Source organism: Vanacampus margaritifer, chromosome 13 (assembly GCF_051991255.1).
Source record: "Vanacampus margaritifer isolate UIUO_Vmar chromosome 13, RoL_Vmar_1.0, whole genome shotgun sequence".
NCBI classification, from domain to species: domain Eukaryota; kingdom Metazoa; phylum Chordata; class Actinopteri; order Syngnathiformes; family Syngnathidae; genus Vanacampus; species Vanacampus margaritifer.
Window position 1 is genome coordinate 4,953,963 of NC_135444.1, and position 18,546 is coordinate 4,972,508.

An 18,546-nucleotide genomic window follows, 5' to 3' on the forward strand; every position below is an offset into this window, starting at 1 on the left:
ACAAACAAAAAAACACTGCCCCCCAGTGGTTGGAGGTAAATACAAATGAAACATGGGGTTCCTGCACGTATTGTATTATTTTGCCTGTGACTCCATTGTGGCTAATATACAAACCAGGCGGATTTTAGAGCAGTCAATTCAAATGACATTTTACCATATTTTGAAATCAAAGTCATCCTCACAAATTAATTATTACAACGATCCGAAGTCCAATGTATTCCAATGAACATAGAGCGTCATTTCACCAAGTCTGCCATTTTGACTTGTAACTTGTAAGCTTAGAATTGTCAATTCTGTTTATGTTATATTAATTTTTTTCTCTGAATAACTGTGCCTGTGTAGCGTGATTGGTTAAGTATTAGCAATCGTTTCTCCTCAAAATAAACTTGGAAAAAAAGTTAACTAACAAAAACACAAGAACAAAAAAAAAGTTGTACGTTAAACATTTGCGGTAACGAAAGATCTCCCAGCTGTACTTGAAGGCGTCACAGCACCTCGATCCATTGATCTCTGCCCCGGACGTCTGTAGGACTCCGCGTTTCCACGCCCCCTACTTTCACCCCCATTGTGGAGAATCTTGGGCTCACACGCACACACGCTGCCAGACTGTGTGGAGTTCGAGCTACGAGGCTAAAGCTTTTTACAGAAAACTTCTCTTCTACTCATGGATATATTTTATTCTCTTCAGGGATTTCGAGGAAGGGCAATGGTTCGCGTCGCCAGGCATTTTGGAACGTCATCCCGGAGAGAAAGGCCACACGTTTTCTCCAGTACAAAGTTGTAAAAAAAAAAAAGTCGTTCCCGTCTTCTACTCGCCCACACTCGGTGCTTGTCCGCTTTGAAGTGCTCCGACCATCATGGCGAGGCGGACCAGGCACAGCACTTGGGCTTTGACGCCGATTCCGCACGCTCTTCTCCGGGATACGCTACTCTGTCTTCGCGGGAGCTTGTCGGCTCGTTTGTGGAGCTTCGCTTTAATGTGCTCGGCTCTTTCTTGGGGATATTGTCGAGCCGACACGGAGTTTTCCATTTTGGAAGAAGCTCAAGTTCTGTCCGAGCAGATGAAGAAGCTGTCTACTCAGGAGCTCGGAGTCTTTACTATGCAGGTAAATTATTTTGTTGTTTTTGTTGTTGTTGAAAACCTGTGGGGACTACAGTACTTGTGCCACTTAAGTGGGTGGAGCAGACCCAAAACTGGCATTAAAAAAGATTGGGGGGAAAACGTATTGGTTTTCTCAAAGCTAATGTGAGCGAGAAAATGTGGTGACAAACTCAAGATTGTTCCGTAACGACAAGCTCAACGCGAGCTTTAAAGTTACCCGTACGTGTTTATGTGCACCATCAACACACTGGAGGTTCTCTTCAAACCCACAAGCCCCCAAAAGAGCGCCAGCACTGCACATTATCGACTATACAACTAGGAAAATCTGGTTTCTTAACGTTGTTGACATTTTAATTTCAGTTAAAAATTACCTTCTTAACGGTGCAATATGGCGTGTGTGACATGTGGGGGAAATCTCCTTTGATTGTTAGTTGTATTTTATAACTAATTTCAACAAAACGCGCTGTATAAGTGTGTGTGAATTTGTGTTGTCCCGTGATTCATTAAATCCCATCATCTAAAATATCTAATCTTGCAGAATTTATAGTAATAAGTATATTAAATTCATGCACTTGCCAGCACAATTTAAAATAGATCTAATACATCAATTACTGTCTTATAAATATTAGAAAAACTTCTCACTGCATTGTTGTTCTACATCACTTAAAAAAAAACTGCAACCACAATAGTGCACATAATTTTCATTTTATTATTTTTGTTTTGTTACCTTTGTCAAGGCATTATGTTTTACGCAGCACTCTAAATATGTGGTCCTTCCTAAACGTGGCGCTGCCCATCCCATTTATGTTAATTAGACCTGCAGTGCTGTGCAGTGCTCCAAAATAACTCAAAAAATATTGACAAATTTAAAATTGCATTCACTGCAATCTGCTGTTGTGTGGCTGTGTTACCGATATATATTTGGGGTTATAGAAAGCACTATATAAAATCGGTCCACTTGCCATTGTCGTTTATCTTAGAGTAGACCTAAGCAAGGAATCATGCTGATTGATAAATGGTAAATTGAATAGAAATTGTCATAATCAAGCATACCAGATTTCCCACGTTGGCTCAGTCCTTAAATATTGAAACATTTGGAATACACATATATAGTACTATGCACCTGTTATGTGTTTTTAAAAATCCTATAAAACATTTCAATTTTAGCTGATATAATCAATTGATGACTGTGCACAATCGAAAGGTGAGACTGAGACTGCTTTGATGATCATTTCATTGATTTAAATGGAAAACGGAACAGTAATAAATGCAGCTTTCCTCAGCTTTGGCAAATTGTGCTGTTTGAAGTGGTCATCTTGAGCTTTTGCGGAGGAGCGCAGATGCTTTCATGTTGCTTTTCAGCCCTGCGGGGCACAAAGCCTGATTTTTCCTAATGAGACGTCCTGCATTTCCAATGACTAGCTCACTATTAAATTACAAAAACATTGATTGTTTTTTTTGTCTCGAAACCTGTGGTGCAAAGTACAAACATCACCTTGCCATGTGTATGTAAGCGGAGCTCCATTGGGTCGCCAAATGGCAGGAGGTGCAGCGCTGAGGAGGGTGTGAGGCAGGAAGGCCGAGGGGGGGTGCGGTGGGTAGGGGTTGGAGTACTTCAGAGGCAGAAGAGCTCACAGGCCCTGAACACAGAGGCGAGGCAGTGGGGGAGCCCCGGCCCCAAATGGTGTTTCATCTCCTCTGCTGCCACACTGAGATGCCTTTATCCTGCCTCTGGGAGTCAGCTTTGAGGGCTTCCTCTGATCCTTGTGGTTCTTCTTTTTGTCACTGCTCCTCTCGCTCACCTGAGCTCTGCTTGGACCCTCACTACCTCATTTGTCTCTTGTCATTACCCTTCTTAGAATACACTCCTCTTTTAATGTCCATTATATGCATCATACTTGCTAATATGCTTTCCTGTCTTTTGACTTTTGTATGTTTCCTATCAAATCAAAAACAGATTAGAGAAGGTATAAGAAAATAATATTGAGTAATCTGTAACTCAACTTTAACACAATTCCCTCCAGAGCTCATCAAATCCTTGAGCATGACACTAAATGCTGGTCTGTGTCTTTGTGTTGCATACATGCTGAAATGAATGCAGCATCAGAATTTGTTCATAAACGGCAAAACACTTTTTAGCACACACTGCATGTTGTTGAAGTGAACTCAGTTACATTTCCTGCCATGTTTTACATCTTTTACCCTTTGGATTGTAGCCAGTCTTGTTTGTCCTCTTTGTAGTATTTGGAAAATTAGCTTAGTTGTTTTGAATGACCTTTCTTAAGTTTCTAATGATGTTTTACTCATATAATTAGAAAAAATATATATTATTATTCCCTAGCCCCCGTTTTGGCTAAGACACAAGTCCATGCTGCTGTCTCCCTGACTGAGTCTGTGTGAGCTTTGTTACGTAGGCTAGAGCATCTCTCTTTAAAATGTAATGCAAGCCTTCAAAACCCCACCCTTCATTCTCTAGCAAATATGAAACTTAGGATTAACTAGCCAACATGTCTGAGTCACCTTATTCAGTTTGGCGTTGTCGCGTATTTATTGTAGAATATCAGAGTACTTGGATGATACTCAAAATTATTAATAATCTCTGGGGGAAGGACTCTTATTCTATAAAATACTTTATTATTCAAATACCTTTTATGTGATGACAGTAAACTCATCTTGGCCTCTGCTAACCAAGCCTATGGAAATCTTATTTTAAACAACTGATCAACCTGCTACATTTGTATGATATCTGGTGCAAGATGGCCATGAAAGTTTAGGTCAATAATCAAAGTGATCAAATGTATTCACTTGTTGGTCCTTACTAGGTGATATTTTTCAGCAATTTATCTGTCCACTGTACTACTAAGCCAGTGAAATCTCTTTTTTTTTGGGGGGTTAGGGTTAGCCAGTGAAATCTCGATGCACATTTGCTTTGTAGCCACAAACTTTTATGAATGTTTAATATCATGGGTTTGGCGAATAAAATATTGTTAAGGTCAATTTAAAGTAATCTGCTTGTTGTCATATGCTTTGCATCGTTCCAGTTGGCACATGTCGGAATTCAGTATGTATGCATGTGCTATGTCGATTCAACATTTATCTACAAATAGTGATTTATTTCAGTATTTTTTTTTGACATGCCTAACGTAACTTAAAGGGAAACTTCAGCCGTGATGGCCCATTTTTCAGTCTAAAACTGTATTAAAATACAAATTGTATAAATGTTTTTTCTCATCAGGAAAATATTAGCTTGCATTTTCAATTTCATCAATTTCTTTTGGAAATCATAAAAAAAAGCCCCCTTTGAAATAGCCAGTATAGCCACACCCTCTTCCCATGTCTTGGTACATGTTAGAGCCGGGACTGGACATAATTTGACGTTCAAAATCATTGTACATATATATCGCTAATAATGTCCAAAAACTGCGATCAATCGGCACCAATATTTAAGTGGACATTTCTACTTATTCCCACTTCAACCTCTGAAACCTTTATTAGCTTCGCCATGTCTGATTTATAAAAGGATGAGGAAATGAGCTTTACTTGCAGTTTCCTTCATGTCAGATTTGGTTTCTGTAATAAGGCCGAGGCCCAAGATATGAACACAATGCGTTCCGAGCGGCTTTTTGCAAGCTGAATTGTGCACAGATCATTATATATTTAATTTAAATCAAAAGAGTTAGCGTGACTCACTTTTCCCCTCATGCCCACCTTTAGGGTGTAGACTCGCACCACTCATCCGAAAATGACGCATTGAAAACGGCCACACTTAGCTGGAAAGGCCGGCATCCTTGCTGGAACTACGGTGGTCTGAAAAGTCCACCCACCCAACTCAGTGGCCTTGTGGTAGAGTGTCCGCCCTGAGACTGGGAGGTTGTGGGTTCAATCCCCCGGCCGGGTCATACCAAAGACTATAAAAATGGGACCCATTGCCTCCCTGCTTGACACTCAGTATAAAGGGTTGGAATTGGGGGGTTAGATCACCATGTGATTCCCGAGCGCAATCATTGCTGCTCACCGCTCCCTCAGGGGATGGGTCAAATGCGGAGAACGAATTTCACCCCCACTTAGTTGGGTGCGACAATCAGTGAAATTGACCTTTTTTACCTTTTTACATGCACATCTTCTACACCTCACTGGCATTATGCGTGGGTGTGCTGTTTTTTTCAAAGTTCTACTTTGTTAGAGGCCAACCTCCGAGGGTTGTTGTGCATCTTGCTAGCCGATAGTTGACACTCTCGAGGGCTCCAGGTGGCGGAGTGGAACCGTCACTTGCCTACGATGCGGGTTGGCGTGGGTTCGCTTCCCCGCCTGGGAGACCATGTTTGTATGTTTATATGTGTGCATGTTTGTGCAAGTGAGTAGAAAAAAAGTTGACACTCTCGAAGTAGCCTCAGCAAGCGAGCGCCGCATGCCCTCGCCAAGCTGCTTTCCTCACACTTCTGGCTTTATGGCTGCATGAACAGCCGTTTCGGAGCTCCTGAGCTGGCTGACCGGTCACCGGTGGCGGGCGCGACGTCCAGGACACGGAGCCCCATGTTTGACTAGGAAGAAGTTGTTTTCATCCTGCAAACCTCGTCTGTTCAGCAACTTGCCTCTTTCCCTCTAATGACATTAGTTTGAGATGAGGTTGGTGGGAAAGACAGGCAATGCCCAAAAAGTGGGTGGAACAAAATGTGTGAAATGTAGTCATATGAACCATATTAAATTACTAGTTTTTCAGGGGGTTGAATTTTAGTGCTGATATAATTTTTACATCGAGATCTTTGATATAAATGCTCATGTTCATCTCAATCAAGCGTCCCTTTAATCTTCCATTTCCATGTCATTACAACTGACCCGGGTGCTCCTCTTGTTGTACTATAGACCTCCTGAATGTTTTAATTCAGTCACAGCTATATAAATGTGATGTCCCAAAAAGTAACATACACAGTGACCATGTTAGGTGTCTCACAAAGACAAACACTGAATCTTGAGTGCTTTTAACCAGACAAAATGTTGGACTACCCGATGATTCATTACAAAGGAAACATTTCATTTTAATCTCTTCCCTAATCCTTTGAGTGCTGGGAGCTGTTATTAAGGGTCACTCATCTGCTATCTTCAACTTCCAAAATTGAAGATTGATAGTAAATTATGGCTAGAGGAGGTTTGCAAACGAAAGAAGAAAATTGAGCTTTCTCTGGCACCATTTTTGCTGTAAATTTCTGGGATGGGGTATGATGTGCTTTTTGGCTTTTGGCTTTGTGTGGCTGATGTGATGATATCAAATGTTTTTTTCCCCCTATCTCTACTCAACTACTTTGAACAGCTGCGGAAGGGCTTGGTGAAATAGTACTTAGGGTTTTTCCTGACTCAAATTGAGGCAGAGGTGGTACTACAGATACCAGGTGTCACATTGGTGGCGATTCCAGTCTCATTTTAAGGCATTTGTACGATATCGGCCACCCTCCTGCGGCAGTTTTATGATAAAGAACTAGAATTTATAAATTATAAGAGTAGAAAGTTGTCATTAATTTCATGCAATTTAGGGAAAATAGTTTTTTTTCTGGCTCAAATTGAGGCAGAGGTGATACCATTCTGAGTATGATGGGTAATTACCGATATTAGGTATCGTTGCCGATACCAGTTTTAATTTAAGGTATCAGCACTCGCGTTCGTTGCCGATACCATTATCGGCCGCCCTTCTGCAGCCGCTTTATGACCAGTAACTACAAATTAGAAATTATATGACTAGAACGTTGCCTTGATTAATTTCATGCAATTTTAAGGAAACAAATATATTGGGATATATAGGTCTTTCTTTAAAATAATTGGGTGGGGAATTTTATTTAATAGTGGTATCTGTATTTGGTATCAGTATCGGTGACTACTCGAGTTGATTATCGGTCGGGAAAAAAAGTGGTATCGAACATCTCTAATCCTGACCATGCGCCATGTATTCTGTAAATTCAACTGACTCGCTTTCTTTTTTTCTCGTCTTTTTTTTTTTTACCTGCAACATACTTTAAGAGTTCCAATAAGAATATGACTATTATCATTATAAAGCATTCATTCAATAAAACATTTCTGCACGAGTAGGAAGTCTCGGGCGCTGTTTTTTCCCCAGGATTTAAAATAAGAACTTTCCGCTGCATGATGTGGCAACGTTGCAAAGAACAGCCCATTAAATGCACAGAAGCTTTCACATATAGATGAAAAAATATTTACAGGTTTGCATTTCCACCGTGGATGAAATATTGCCGTCATGATTTTGCTACAGGTACGTGAAGCTCACCGCGAGCGCTAATTCATTCTGAATAGCGAGCTCAAATGGAACGTACAATCAGTCTCATTTGGCTGCGTCTCAGAGTCAACGGTTAGTCGTCCTCAACCGGGCATCCGAAGCCCGGCCGCCATGACCGGAGAAGCGACGAGAATCCAGGCTGTCTCTTGAGCTCTCATTTAAGTGGATAGCCCGGCTGCAAATACAAAATTGTAAATATAGTTAAGCGTTGTTGTAAAACTATTATGTTTATTGTATATACTGTATTTTTATGACTCTGGCGACGGCTGGAGTGCACCTCTGCCTCTGGTACCAGGAAAAGGGTGAGTGCCACGGAGAAGCTCCGTGATCAGTTTTTTCTTCGGTTGTTGCTTCAGGTCTTTCCGGTGCACTGCTATTGATATAGCACCTCCATAATGGTGCAACGCTGCAAATGCATTGCTGCCGAGTTCAATCAACACAGCTGGAGCTCTGGGCGATATCAGTTGCTCTGGCTGGAGGCGGCCGCCTCCGAATTTTGAACACAGGAGAAAGCCTGCGACCAAATGAATGAGACTCAGGCCCTGTTTACACGTACCAGGGCCTTTTGCAAACGGGGAGGTATTTTTATGTGTTTTGCCCTGTCGGCCACACGTCCCCGGGCTTTTTTTTCCATTAAAAACTGAGGTTTAAAAAAACTCCGGCCAAAGGGAAGATTTGTATTTTTTACCTGATCCGCGTTCATGAATAACAATCGTAAACAGAGTTTTACGTCATTGCTCTACACACATCACTCACACACACACTACCTCAAGCAACTCAAGCCATAGTTTATAGCGGGTGAACTGCTCACCTGCTCGTCTGACGCAAAATCCCATGGCTAAACGTAGGGCGGGATCGAAGTACTGGGCGAGTGAGCAGAGTTGTCCAAGTCGTTTGTTTCTATTCTAGAAGGCATTGTGGTGGAGTCCGTACCCTCCGTTGCTCCCCAAGAGCAACCACCACCGCCCGGGTAAATTCTTGGAAATCCCCCAGTCTCCTGCAGGTCCTCCTGGATGGCTTCAGGAGGCCGAGGGCTGCCTCCTCCTCAGACCCGTGCGGCAAACCAGGGATCCTGGGGAAGCAACTGGCTGCTCTCGGTGGTTGTAAGTGTTCTTGCAAGTCATCCATGGAAGCGGAAAAGTGATAAATTTTTACCCGGTGAACGCTCCAGCGACAAGCGGGGCCTCGACGCGCTTGTGGCTCGCCCCGCGGGCTGGAGAACGCTGCAGGCAGCACAGGGTCCGTACCAGCAGGGGAAATGCTTAAGAGCATGCAGAGCACAGAGCACCTCTTCGGGCTTGCTGCAGCGATTCAGCGAAGCCTGGGTGCTGCTTATCCACTGCCAGGTGATTTTAGCTTCTCAAAGCCTTAGTTTCTCTAGCGTTGGCTCCAGACACCAAACGTTTTGTTGTTGTTTTCTTTTTACGTTTAGTGGAAGGAGAACGTGTCAGAACATTAAACCCCAACGACCCCCCCCAGGTCTTAAAAGCTTCCACAATGTGTTCTGTTATTGTAAGTTGCATGAATAAAGTTGTTAAAAGACAAGTGAAGCTTTTTAAAAAAATATTTATATTTGTTTGTTTTTTTAATCCTCTACGCTCCTTTATGGTGTACTCACTCTGTTTACATATTTGGTTTATTAAAAAGAGAAGAAAAGTTGTTTGCGCTGACAGTCCGTGCTTGTGTGACGTAATGTGGAAGTGACGTCAAGAGACAAGCAGTATTTGTCTAACTACTGCCACCTAGAGGCTTGGCATGCATGTAAATGAGCTTATAAACGCACTAGTCCGTTTGTGTGCTGTGTGGCGGTGTTTTATTTTAAACAAATGAGGCAATTTGGACAGACTTTTTTCTACGGGGGGGTATTCGTTTTTAAAATACCCGGCAACGTGCAGCAGGGCCTGTATGGTACATCTCAAATTCAGTCTCATTCATTTGGTAGTCACTCAGAGTCAACGGCTCGTCATCCTCATTCTTCGGTGTCCGGAGCCTTCTGGCGGATGCCTGAAGCCGGGAGAGTGGTGTAGCTCCGGGTTGCCTGTGGCTAAAGACCTGCCATTACTCAAGTGAAGGACTTGACGAGTGGTGCGTACGCTCATGGAAATATTTAACACAAGCTTCACTAGTTCACCCATTACTACATATGAAATTGTTAATATGGTTAAGGATTACTGTAAAATACAATCATGTGTATTGCATATTAGGGGTGTTAGAAAAAATCGATTCAGCAATATATCGCGATAATACAGCACGCAATTCTCGAATCGATTCGATATGCGGCCAAATCGATTTTTAAACATACATTTTCTATGGGAATATTCAACAAAACGTCTTACTTAGGGTTAGGATTCACACATTAAGCATGGAAGAATGTTATATTAATGGAGAATTAAGCCTTAATATTTTATTTCAGTGCTGTTCAAACATGAAACAGACTGCAACCTCTTTGCTAAATGCAGTGGCTCATTCATAAGCCTGAATTTTCAGATAAATACATTTTCATACAAATCTTACAGTGTACATGTACAAGTTTACTGCTAAGTATTTTCTAAATTAGATTTTTTTTTTAAATCGCAATAATCAATTTATAGATTCGTATCGGGATTAATCTTATCGAATCGAATCGTGACCTATGAATCGTGATAGGAATCGAATTGCCAGGTACTAGGTAATTCGCATCCCTATTGCCTATACTGCATTTTTATGTCTTGGCGGTGACGGCGGCCAGCTCTGCCTCACGGTCTTTAAAACCAGGAAATGGGCATGCTTGCAACGAAGTTTCTTGCTGCATTTCTTAAGAAATGCCTGGATCTGTTGGCCAATGAGAGGACAGTGATATCACAGTCCCACTCGGTCCCTCTCGGCCTGCGAAAAAGAACCACCTTGGAAGAGGTTCTCATAAGCAGTTCCATTTGAACCGCACAGCACTCAAAAAGTGCAATGTAAAAGCAACCGCTAAGTCAGGGCCAAGCAAGGCTGCTTTGGTGTGGAACCGGTACAATGGAAAAGGGGCTACACTGTCCTCTTGAATGCTTTCACAAGGAAGTTTTTTTTAACACCCTTGTCACATTTAATATTTTAATATTATTCCCAAAATGCTGTTGATAGATTGCTGACTAATGCCCAAGCAGGCTGTATTGTACTAAATGTGATAATATTTTGGGAATGTTACATTTTGTTGTTGAATTTTCGTCAATAAGTGAAAAGTTTCAGCAACTTGCATCCTAAAATCCTAAACATTTTTTAAATAAACTTTTTTCCTCTGAACACATTTTTTTTTTAAGAGTGCCACTTTATTGTTAGGTAAATTTTATGTACTATATTTCTATAGTATGTTATCTACTGACAGTAATCCGCTTGCAAGCTCTTCTTCTTTATAATATACTGTATCACAGGCTGTGACGGGTAAGCATTCATAATCATAATGTAATTTGTACTACTCTCACCTCTGACCCAACCCAAATTAGTTAATGACAAGTATTTTTCACCGGGGAGGGCAGCGTATGAAAATACAGTACAGTGATAAGTTTGATAAAAAAAATTGATTCAGCAATATATCGCAATATTACAGTGCGCAATTCTCGAATCGATTCAATATGCGGCCGAATCGATTTTTAAACAATTTTTTATGGGAATATTCAACAAAAAGTCTTACTTAGGGTTAGGATTTACACATTAAGCATGGAAGAATGTTATATTAATGGAACATTAAGTCAGTATTTCAGTGCTGTTCAAACATGAAACAGACTGCAACCTGAATTTTCAGATAAATAAATACATTTTCATACTAATCTTACAGTGTACATGTACAAGTTTACTGATTAGTATTTTCTAAATTTGAGGTTAAAAAAATCGCAATAATCAATTTATAGATTTGTATCTTGATTAATCGGTATCGAATTGAATCGTGACCTCTGAATTGTGATACGAATCGAATCGCCAGGTACTAGGCAATTCACACCCCTAATAACTAAGTTAATTTAACTCAGAATGCTGATGTCCTTTTAGACCAGTGGGTATACTTTTTAAGCGCTAAATTTCCTCCCAGGAGTATCACTTACCGGTAATCTTGACTACCTTTGAATGTACCTGCAGCCTTTTTGATTTGGCTGCCTTTGTGCTGGAGCCTTGCGGGAAGAAAGATATAGTGAGGAAAAATATTTTCAGAAATGACTGTCCCCGTCCAAGCTTTAACAGGACAACAGGAATCGTTTTCATTTCAATCAAGCCCCTTTAATTCTTTTGCCAGCATTGTGCACTCCCTCTTGGCTTGTGCTGGACTGTGGTCACGTCGGACCAGAGTAGGTTCTTTCCCTTTTGTATTTTAAATCTTTCTGCATGATTGTGGACAAATCATTTATCTGACTGCTTTCTGATGGGTTTCCCACATTTCTCAGTTAAAGATGGCCACTCTCTTTGGCCTTGACTAACGTCATGTGTTTTTGCAGACTTGCCTGTCTTTGACTTTGAGGCACTGCTTTGCCTGCTTCCCATCTCCACACTATCTCATGTTGACCTGCCCTCAAATGCCAAGCTGCTGTTAAGAATCAACTATGAACTTTTCCACGACTGCTATCTTTGGCCAAGATTGTTATACTTTGTCAAAATAAGATTCTCTTTCTAGAAAACATTCAGCCCTTATCTGTTTTACCGTAAAAGTCAGGATGCTGCTTGCATTTCTGCATACTTTCCCCATCATGTCTGTGTACTGCGACAACTGGAGAGTAACTGTCTTTTTTTGATGAGTCCCCCATTTTTTTGTCACCTCATTGTTCTTCCATTCAACAAACACCAACTATGCCTTGTCTGCCCCCACTCTCATATATTCCCTCCAAACACAAAGGAAAACAATAATAAATGCTCAGTAGGACTGGAAGAAAAGTATAATTATTGGTGATCTTGGCTTTGTTTTGCCTGCTTCCTGCCACTGTCATTTAGCCCCACTGGGAGTGACTTGACCAAAGAGACCTATACACACACCCTCAGCAAGTTAGCCCTTCACTTACCATCATTGGGCGCAGCTTGCAATGAGCCATCCTTGACAGAGTGATTGAGGAAAAAGTGTGTGTGTGTGTGTGTGGGGGTGTTGTGGGGTGAGGGTGGTTCTAGAGTCAAAGGGGCGCTGAGCAAAATATCCCGTTGGGAGGGCAAGTAGTGAAGAGGGACTGGTTCACTCCCCCAGCTTTTTAAGTACCTCCATCCCCCACAGTACAAACACATGCACACACATACACGCGCACAACCGCCGAAGAGGCTTTGCATTCTCGATGAGGCGAGTTTTGGAGTTCCTATTGTGGAGAAGCACTTCAGACTGTTTTCATGCCAAAAGCCGAGTTTCCTCCATCCATTGTATTTGAATTTTCAAGAAATGAGAAAATAAAACTGAATGGAAACTCTAGAAATTAAAAAAAGGCCCCAAATTGGCAACAACTTTTTTACGCTTGGAGGGGGTGGATTTTGAAGTGTATCGAAAGGAAGGAAAATGCAAATTTTGGCTATGGAAACAATTTTGGTGAATAAAAAATGACAAGAACGGATACACGTCACTTACGTTTGTCTAGTCACAAAATAATGGCAGATGATAATGTAAGGTATGTTTGGGGGCGCGACGAAACGGAAATCTTTTTGGAATTAATTAAAGACGCAAATATTAATGCAATTTTAGATGAAAAACAGCAAAGAAGCACTACACCTACTGTTGCAGTCCCCTCAATATTCACAAAAGAAGAACAGATGGAAACGAGTACGAGTTGCATGTCTGTTTTACACATTTTCAGTAAACTTGCTTAAAAAATTCGAAACGTGTGGATGGAAACCCAACTATTGTTCACTTTTTTTCCCTGTATGTTTATGCACGAAGCAAAGGCTAGGTTTGAGTTTTTTTTTAAACTTATTGCCTTTGCCCAAGTGTAGACATAGTGTCGAGTTCTCCCTTTATTATGGTCATTGTGAGGGTCAGTAAAGGGCTAATTTGTTTTTTGTGTGAAGATGTTTCTGTTTTTATGGCTATAACCTAGCCTTACAATGTTAATTGTTCTTCACTTGCACCAAGTGTAGCTATTAAATAGGAATTATCGCTAGCATCTCCTAAGATCACCCAGTTGAGAAGGTCAAGTAGGACTTGACCTTCTTCAAAAGTATTAAGGCTTCTGCATCCTGCAGTGTCTCGCTTGTTTGTGAAATGAAAACAACTCCTTTAAGCCTGCATCTCGCTGAGGAACAGACATTGTGAACATGTTTGATATTTGATTGTGACTAGGAAAACGGTATGAGAGCATGAAGAGTGTTTCAGAGTGTGGCAAGTGTCTTTGCAACATTTTGCAGCACTGAAGGAAGCCTGCTGAAAAAGCAATATTCGCTTCGTGCATACACTCTCGCAATCCCGCGACGCTCAGTGAACTACAGGCTTTAGTACCGGTGGTACCCATTTTGAAGGCATCATATTTCGTATCAAATTCATGTCATATTGACTGGGCATCCACTAAGCCCTGAACCAGCAGATACCTTTAAGTGTAATAATTTTTGATTGATGTAGAAGAGTGCCTAGTAAAATTGCTGTACACTGAATACAATTGTTTGCTGTCTCAACCCGTTGAAAACAACGTTCAATTATCATGGCCAATTAACTCTGTGTTAAAATCACACATATGTAAACATAAATAAAAAGGTAAGATAACTGTAGATGACTAAAAGATAAAATACTGAGAACAAGCATCTCAGGGAAAAACACACACTATATCATGGGGCCCTCTGCACCAGGACCTGATCGTAGGCCACAGCTGCAGACTTTCAGCATTGAGCCCCGGGGACCCAAGATGCTGTATCACGGCCACGGCCCACCACAGCTCCCGAAGCAGAGGGCTCCCTCCAAGGAAACACAGGAAAATAGATGACGGTTGCTCTGATATAATAACCAATAAAAACGTGAAATAATATAACCAGAGAAGACCTATAATTCTATAAAACAAAAATACCCACACAAATGATAGTTTATAATATAAGAGCCATGTAAAAGTATATAGTCATAAAATATTAGTTAGATTTAAAAAGTCCAATGAAAAAGGTGGGTCTTGAGTCTAGTTTTAAAAGCAAAAACATTCTCGGAAACCTAAGATTCTCGGGCAGGCTGTTCCATAATTGGGGCTGTAAAACAGAAAAGATGCCTCAAATTGCGTGCCCTGACTTTTGGAATGACTAAGGCCCAAGCCAGAGGACTTCAGACCTTGGGAAGGTTCATAACAATAAAGAAGCTCAGAGAGATAAGAAGACCCGAGAAGTCCATTCAGATATTTTAAAAACATTAAATAAGAACCACCTTAAAACCGATCCTGAAACAAATGTAAAACCAATGCAATTGTTTTTAAATCGATGTAATGAGCCTTATGGCCTTAGTCAGGAAACACACTGTCGAGTCCTGTAATAAATGTTTTTTCTTTTTCTTTTCTTTTTTTTGGGAAGATGACCAAGCCGGGCATTTCAGTAGTCAATCCACATTAGTAGTCTAGTAGTTGGCTTCCTCATTTGAATGTCGAAGTGGATTTGGATCAGCAGGCAGTTCATATTTCATTGTGAAAAGTTTTGTTAGAATGCAATTTGTTGTTAGAATGAACACAGTATGCCATGGAAAAACATGACAACTATTTTAAGTCTTGTGAATGGTAGTCCTTTTCAGTGACTTTGCAGTACATGATGGAGAGCAGCCGGAGAGACACAGATTGCTTCTGCAGTCTTGAAAAATACTGACCCAACTTCAAGGCCACTGTAAATAACTTTTTTTTGCCACTTCAAAAGTGCCACCAGGCAGTGAATAAAACACAGGACCAGAATAGATTTGTTGGTATGTTGACTTGATTGACACAATGTGGTAAAAGCACATGAACTACATATGTACAGTTGTACAGCAAGCTAATTTCTCACTTAGACACATATCTCGACACATATCTCGTTCACCCACACCGTTTAAGGTTGTAAAAGCGGTTTGACAGAGAGTTGCTTTGTTCAGAACCCTTAAATGTTTTTTTTAATCATGATGTCTCCTAAATGTGTTATTTTTTCTTTCTGTGATTTTTTTCTTTCTTGTGGTAGTTCCTTTGTGGATGAATCGGGAAGTGACCTGAGTTAAAAGTATAACCTTTTGACTTTTTGCATTTGTCTTAGAGATGCTAAGGGCTAAGCACTTTTATTCTCTTACTGAAAATGTTCTGGAAGAATGTGCATTACAGCTCAGTGATTAACAGACAAGCAGGTCTGAATTGCGTAGGAAAAAAATGGGTCAACAGTTATTTATTTATTTGTTTTTTTTTAGCGACTCACTATAAATACAAGGAAGGAAAATAGTTACAAAGACTGTCTTGACCTACTCTTGAAAATGAATGTTGCTTAAATGTCCATTCTTAGCTAATTGTATTTAATTGTAAAAGAGATTTGTCCATAAATACCGTCCTGCTTGCATTGCATAAATTGATGAAGCCTGCTTGTATGAGGCGCAAAACATCTTCTAAAGCAACCAGAACAGTCCAGTTGTGATCAATTAAATGTCCTGAGAATGTAATGATCTGGATAAATGATAATTTTCACGTATAGACATAAATAAACATGTTTCAAGAAAATTGTCATTTTTTATCACCCATTCAGAACTTGCAATTCAGCAATTAAGTAGACACCTGCTCTGTTTTTTAATGCTAAATTCACAACCAGTGATATAGAGCCCATTTTTAAATTTGGACCTAACTGAGGCCAGAACCATTCAAGATCGCGTCCAAATGATATTTATGTGTGTAATGCCCAACTGTCAGACTTGTAAAAAAGCACATTGGTCTTTTTGCATAGGAAGGGCCATATTGAAATCATTTTGCAGCCCATTTTTATATCTTGGACTCCCCTGTAAGAAACTTAGTTTCCTTTTGATTCTACTCTCCAGCTGTCTCTGTTGGTTTTCCTTGTTTTGCCGTTGCATGTTATGTTTGGTTACATTTCATGGCTGTGAGACAAAAACCGAATGCAGAAATAGGAAGAAAGTAGCATCTCTTCATTTTGTGAGTTCACCGAGATTCTTTGTTTAATAAAATCTAGGGTCTCCTTTCCTATCTGTGCTGCTTTATTTCTTAGGAAAAATGAATGACTTCTGGTATTTTGATTTGCATATTTTTTGTTATGTCCAATGGTGAAGTCAAATAAATCACACATGAGAAGCTATAGACACTAATGGTTAATTTTCAACAATCAAGAAGTAGTCCAATTGCCTTTTGTTGATTACTATACCCTGCTGGGCTCAAGATTGAGACCAATATGGCCGCAAATGAGGCCACTTTAGCAGAGGTGGGCATTCCGTCAATATTGACAGTCCGGACGGATTGACGATGATGGAAGGGTGGCCCGACTGTTGACAATTGCCGAATGACGGACGCTCAAAATTTCTTGACGCGCCCATCTGTGTGTGCTGATAAAAATGTCATCAGGTCAAACTGGCGCGAGAGCAGTGAGTCGCTCTGTTTAAAACGTGGTTGAAAGTTCGTCTTTTTCATTGTTTAAGCCAGACTCTTCAGTTATAGTTAAACGATAGAGCGCCATCTTGCTATGTATTTGAGTTGGACACAACCAGCTGCAATATGATTGCCGTACATTCGCACCGCACATACACGTCACTGGAATGACAACAAGCATTTAACTAATTAGATTTTACATATGAGAACACAAATGAGGAGAATGCTGTTGGTGTGGGAGGGATAGCGAAATATTCCAAATTAGACGGTACTGATGTTGAAAAGGCCAGGGAGACATTGGCTGAGCAAAGGGTGAAGAAAAACAGTTCGTGTCGGGCCCAGATCTGAATGATTGAAATTATACACATGTAAATTGGCTTATTATTTTACCAATAGGGATGAAAAGGTTTGTGGTTTGACGCAATCCTGAGTGGAACTTAGTTTTTTCCAGAAAGTTAGATCATAGGCATATCTGGAGAGCTGATGTCTTGCCAGTTTTCTCTCTGTCTTGTCTAGATGAGGCATGGGCACCATCTGCCAGCTTCTTCAGGGTTTCTGCTGGCCTTGCTTGGCAGCTGTGAACCAGAGACAAGTCCCGGTACCCCTCCATCAGATTTACAGTTGTTTCCATAATTCAACTTCCATTGTTAACATGCACTGTTTTAAAAATACTTTAATATTAAGTTAACCAATATTTTTTTCAGTTGTGAGCAGTTTGGTCTGTGGACGTATTGAGCAATGAACAACCCTTAAATTAGTGTTTTTCAAAGCCTGACATTCCATGACTTGAAAACACATTGCTGCCGCATTGTACTACTACTATCTACCGAAAAGTTATTTTAAGTTTAAAAAATATTGTAGTATAATCTCACATCACATTGTGTCCAACGGTAGAATCTGGGTTGGTTGCAGGTAACATCATGAATACTGCATGGGTTAGCCTACATGCTATTTGGTACACTAGCTATCTTTTTAAATATGTGTACAGTCTTTGACTCTTATCTTTCCACAATATTTTGTTGGATTGTGTTCTGAGCAAGACATACTTTACCATTTCTGACACTATAGGAATTTCAGCCACAATTAAAACGACTCAACCAACTCATCACATCAACAGGCCAGATTTTTTTCCTTTTCTTCATACGTTAATCCAGTGTTTTTCAACCACTGTGCCGCGGCACATTAGTGTTCCGTGAGATATAGTCAGGTGTGCCATGGGAAATTATCCAATTTCACTTAATTGGTCTAAAAACATTTTTTAGAAACAAATTAATTATTATCTGCCAATAACGTGTTGTTGTCGGCTGTGAGAGCAGTGTGGCGGAAGAGTGGCAGTAATCAGAAATCTTCGCCTGTAGGTGGCAGCACGTCGCTAGTTGTTGATTGCCCTCTACTTTGAAACAAGGATTAGTGATGCATGGATGGCGGCAGGTGCCTAGCAAAACAAAACGGTGACAGTGATGCAAAAGTTTTTGAAAAGGAAAAATGCTAACTCCGAACCGGACCCTGGACAGAATTCGGACCCAGATGAAGGCCCTTGTATGAGTGGTGGTCAAAAGACAGCAAAGACGGCGAGCTCGACCAAGGCCTCTAGCGCGCGACAGTACAACGAAAGCTATCTTTCACTTGGATTTACCTTTACCGGGGATGAGACGAAACCGATACCGTTGTGCCTGGTG

The 18,546-nt window shown here is 40.7% G+C and overlaps 1 protein-coding gene across 1 annotated transcript in view; it reads left to right on the forward strand.

Moving 5' to 3' along the window:
• The first annotated feature begins 582 nt into the window (after nt 1-582).
• cachd1 (cache domain containing 1) overlaps nt 583-18,546 on the forward strand; it is an 89,779-nt gene continuing 71,815 nt past the window's right edge. Inside the window, exon 1 of the mRNA XM_077584664.1 lies at nt 583-1,106. Within this exon, the coding sequence (XP_077440790.1) occupies nt 858-1,106 (249 nt within the window). The 5' untranslated portion in view covers nt 583-857. The remainder of the gene's footprint in view (nt 1,107-18,546) is intronic.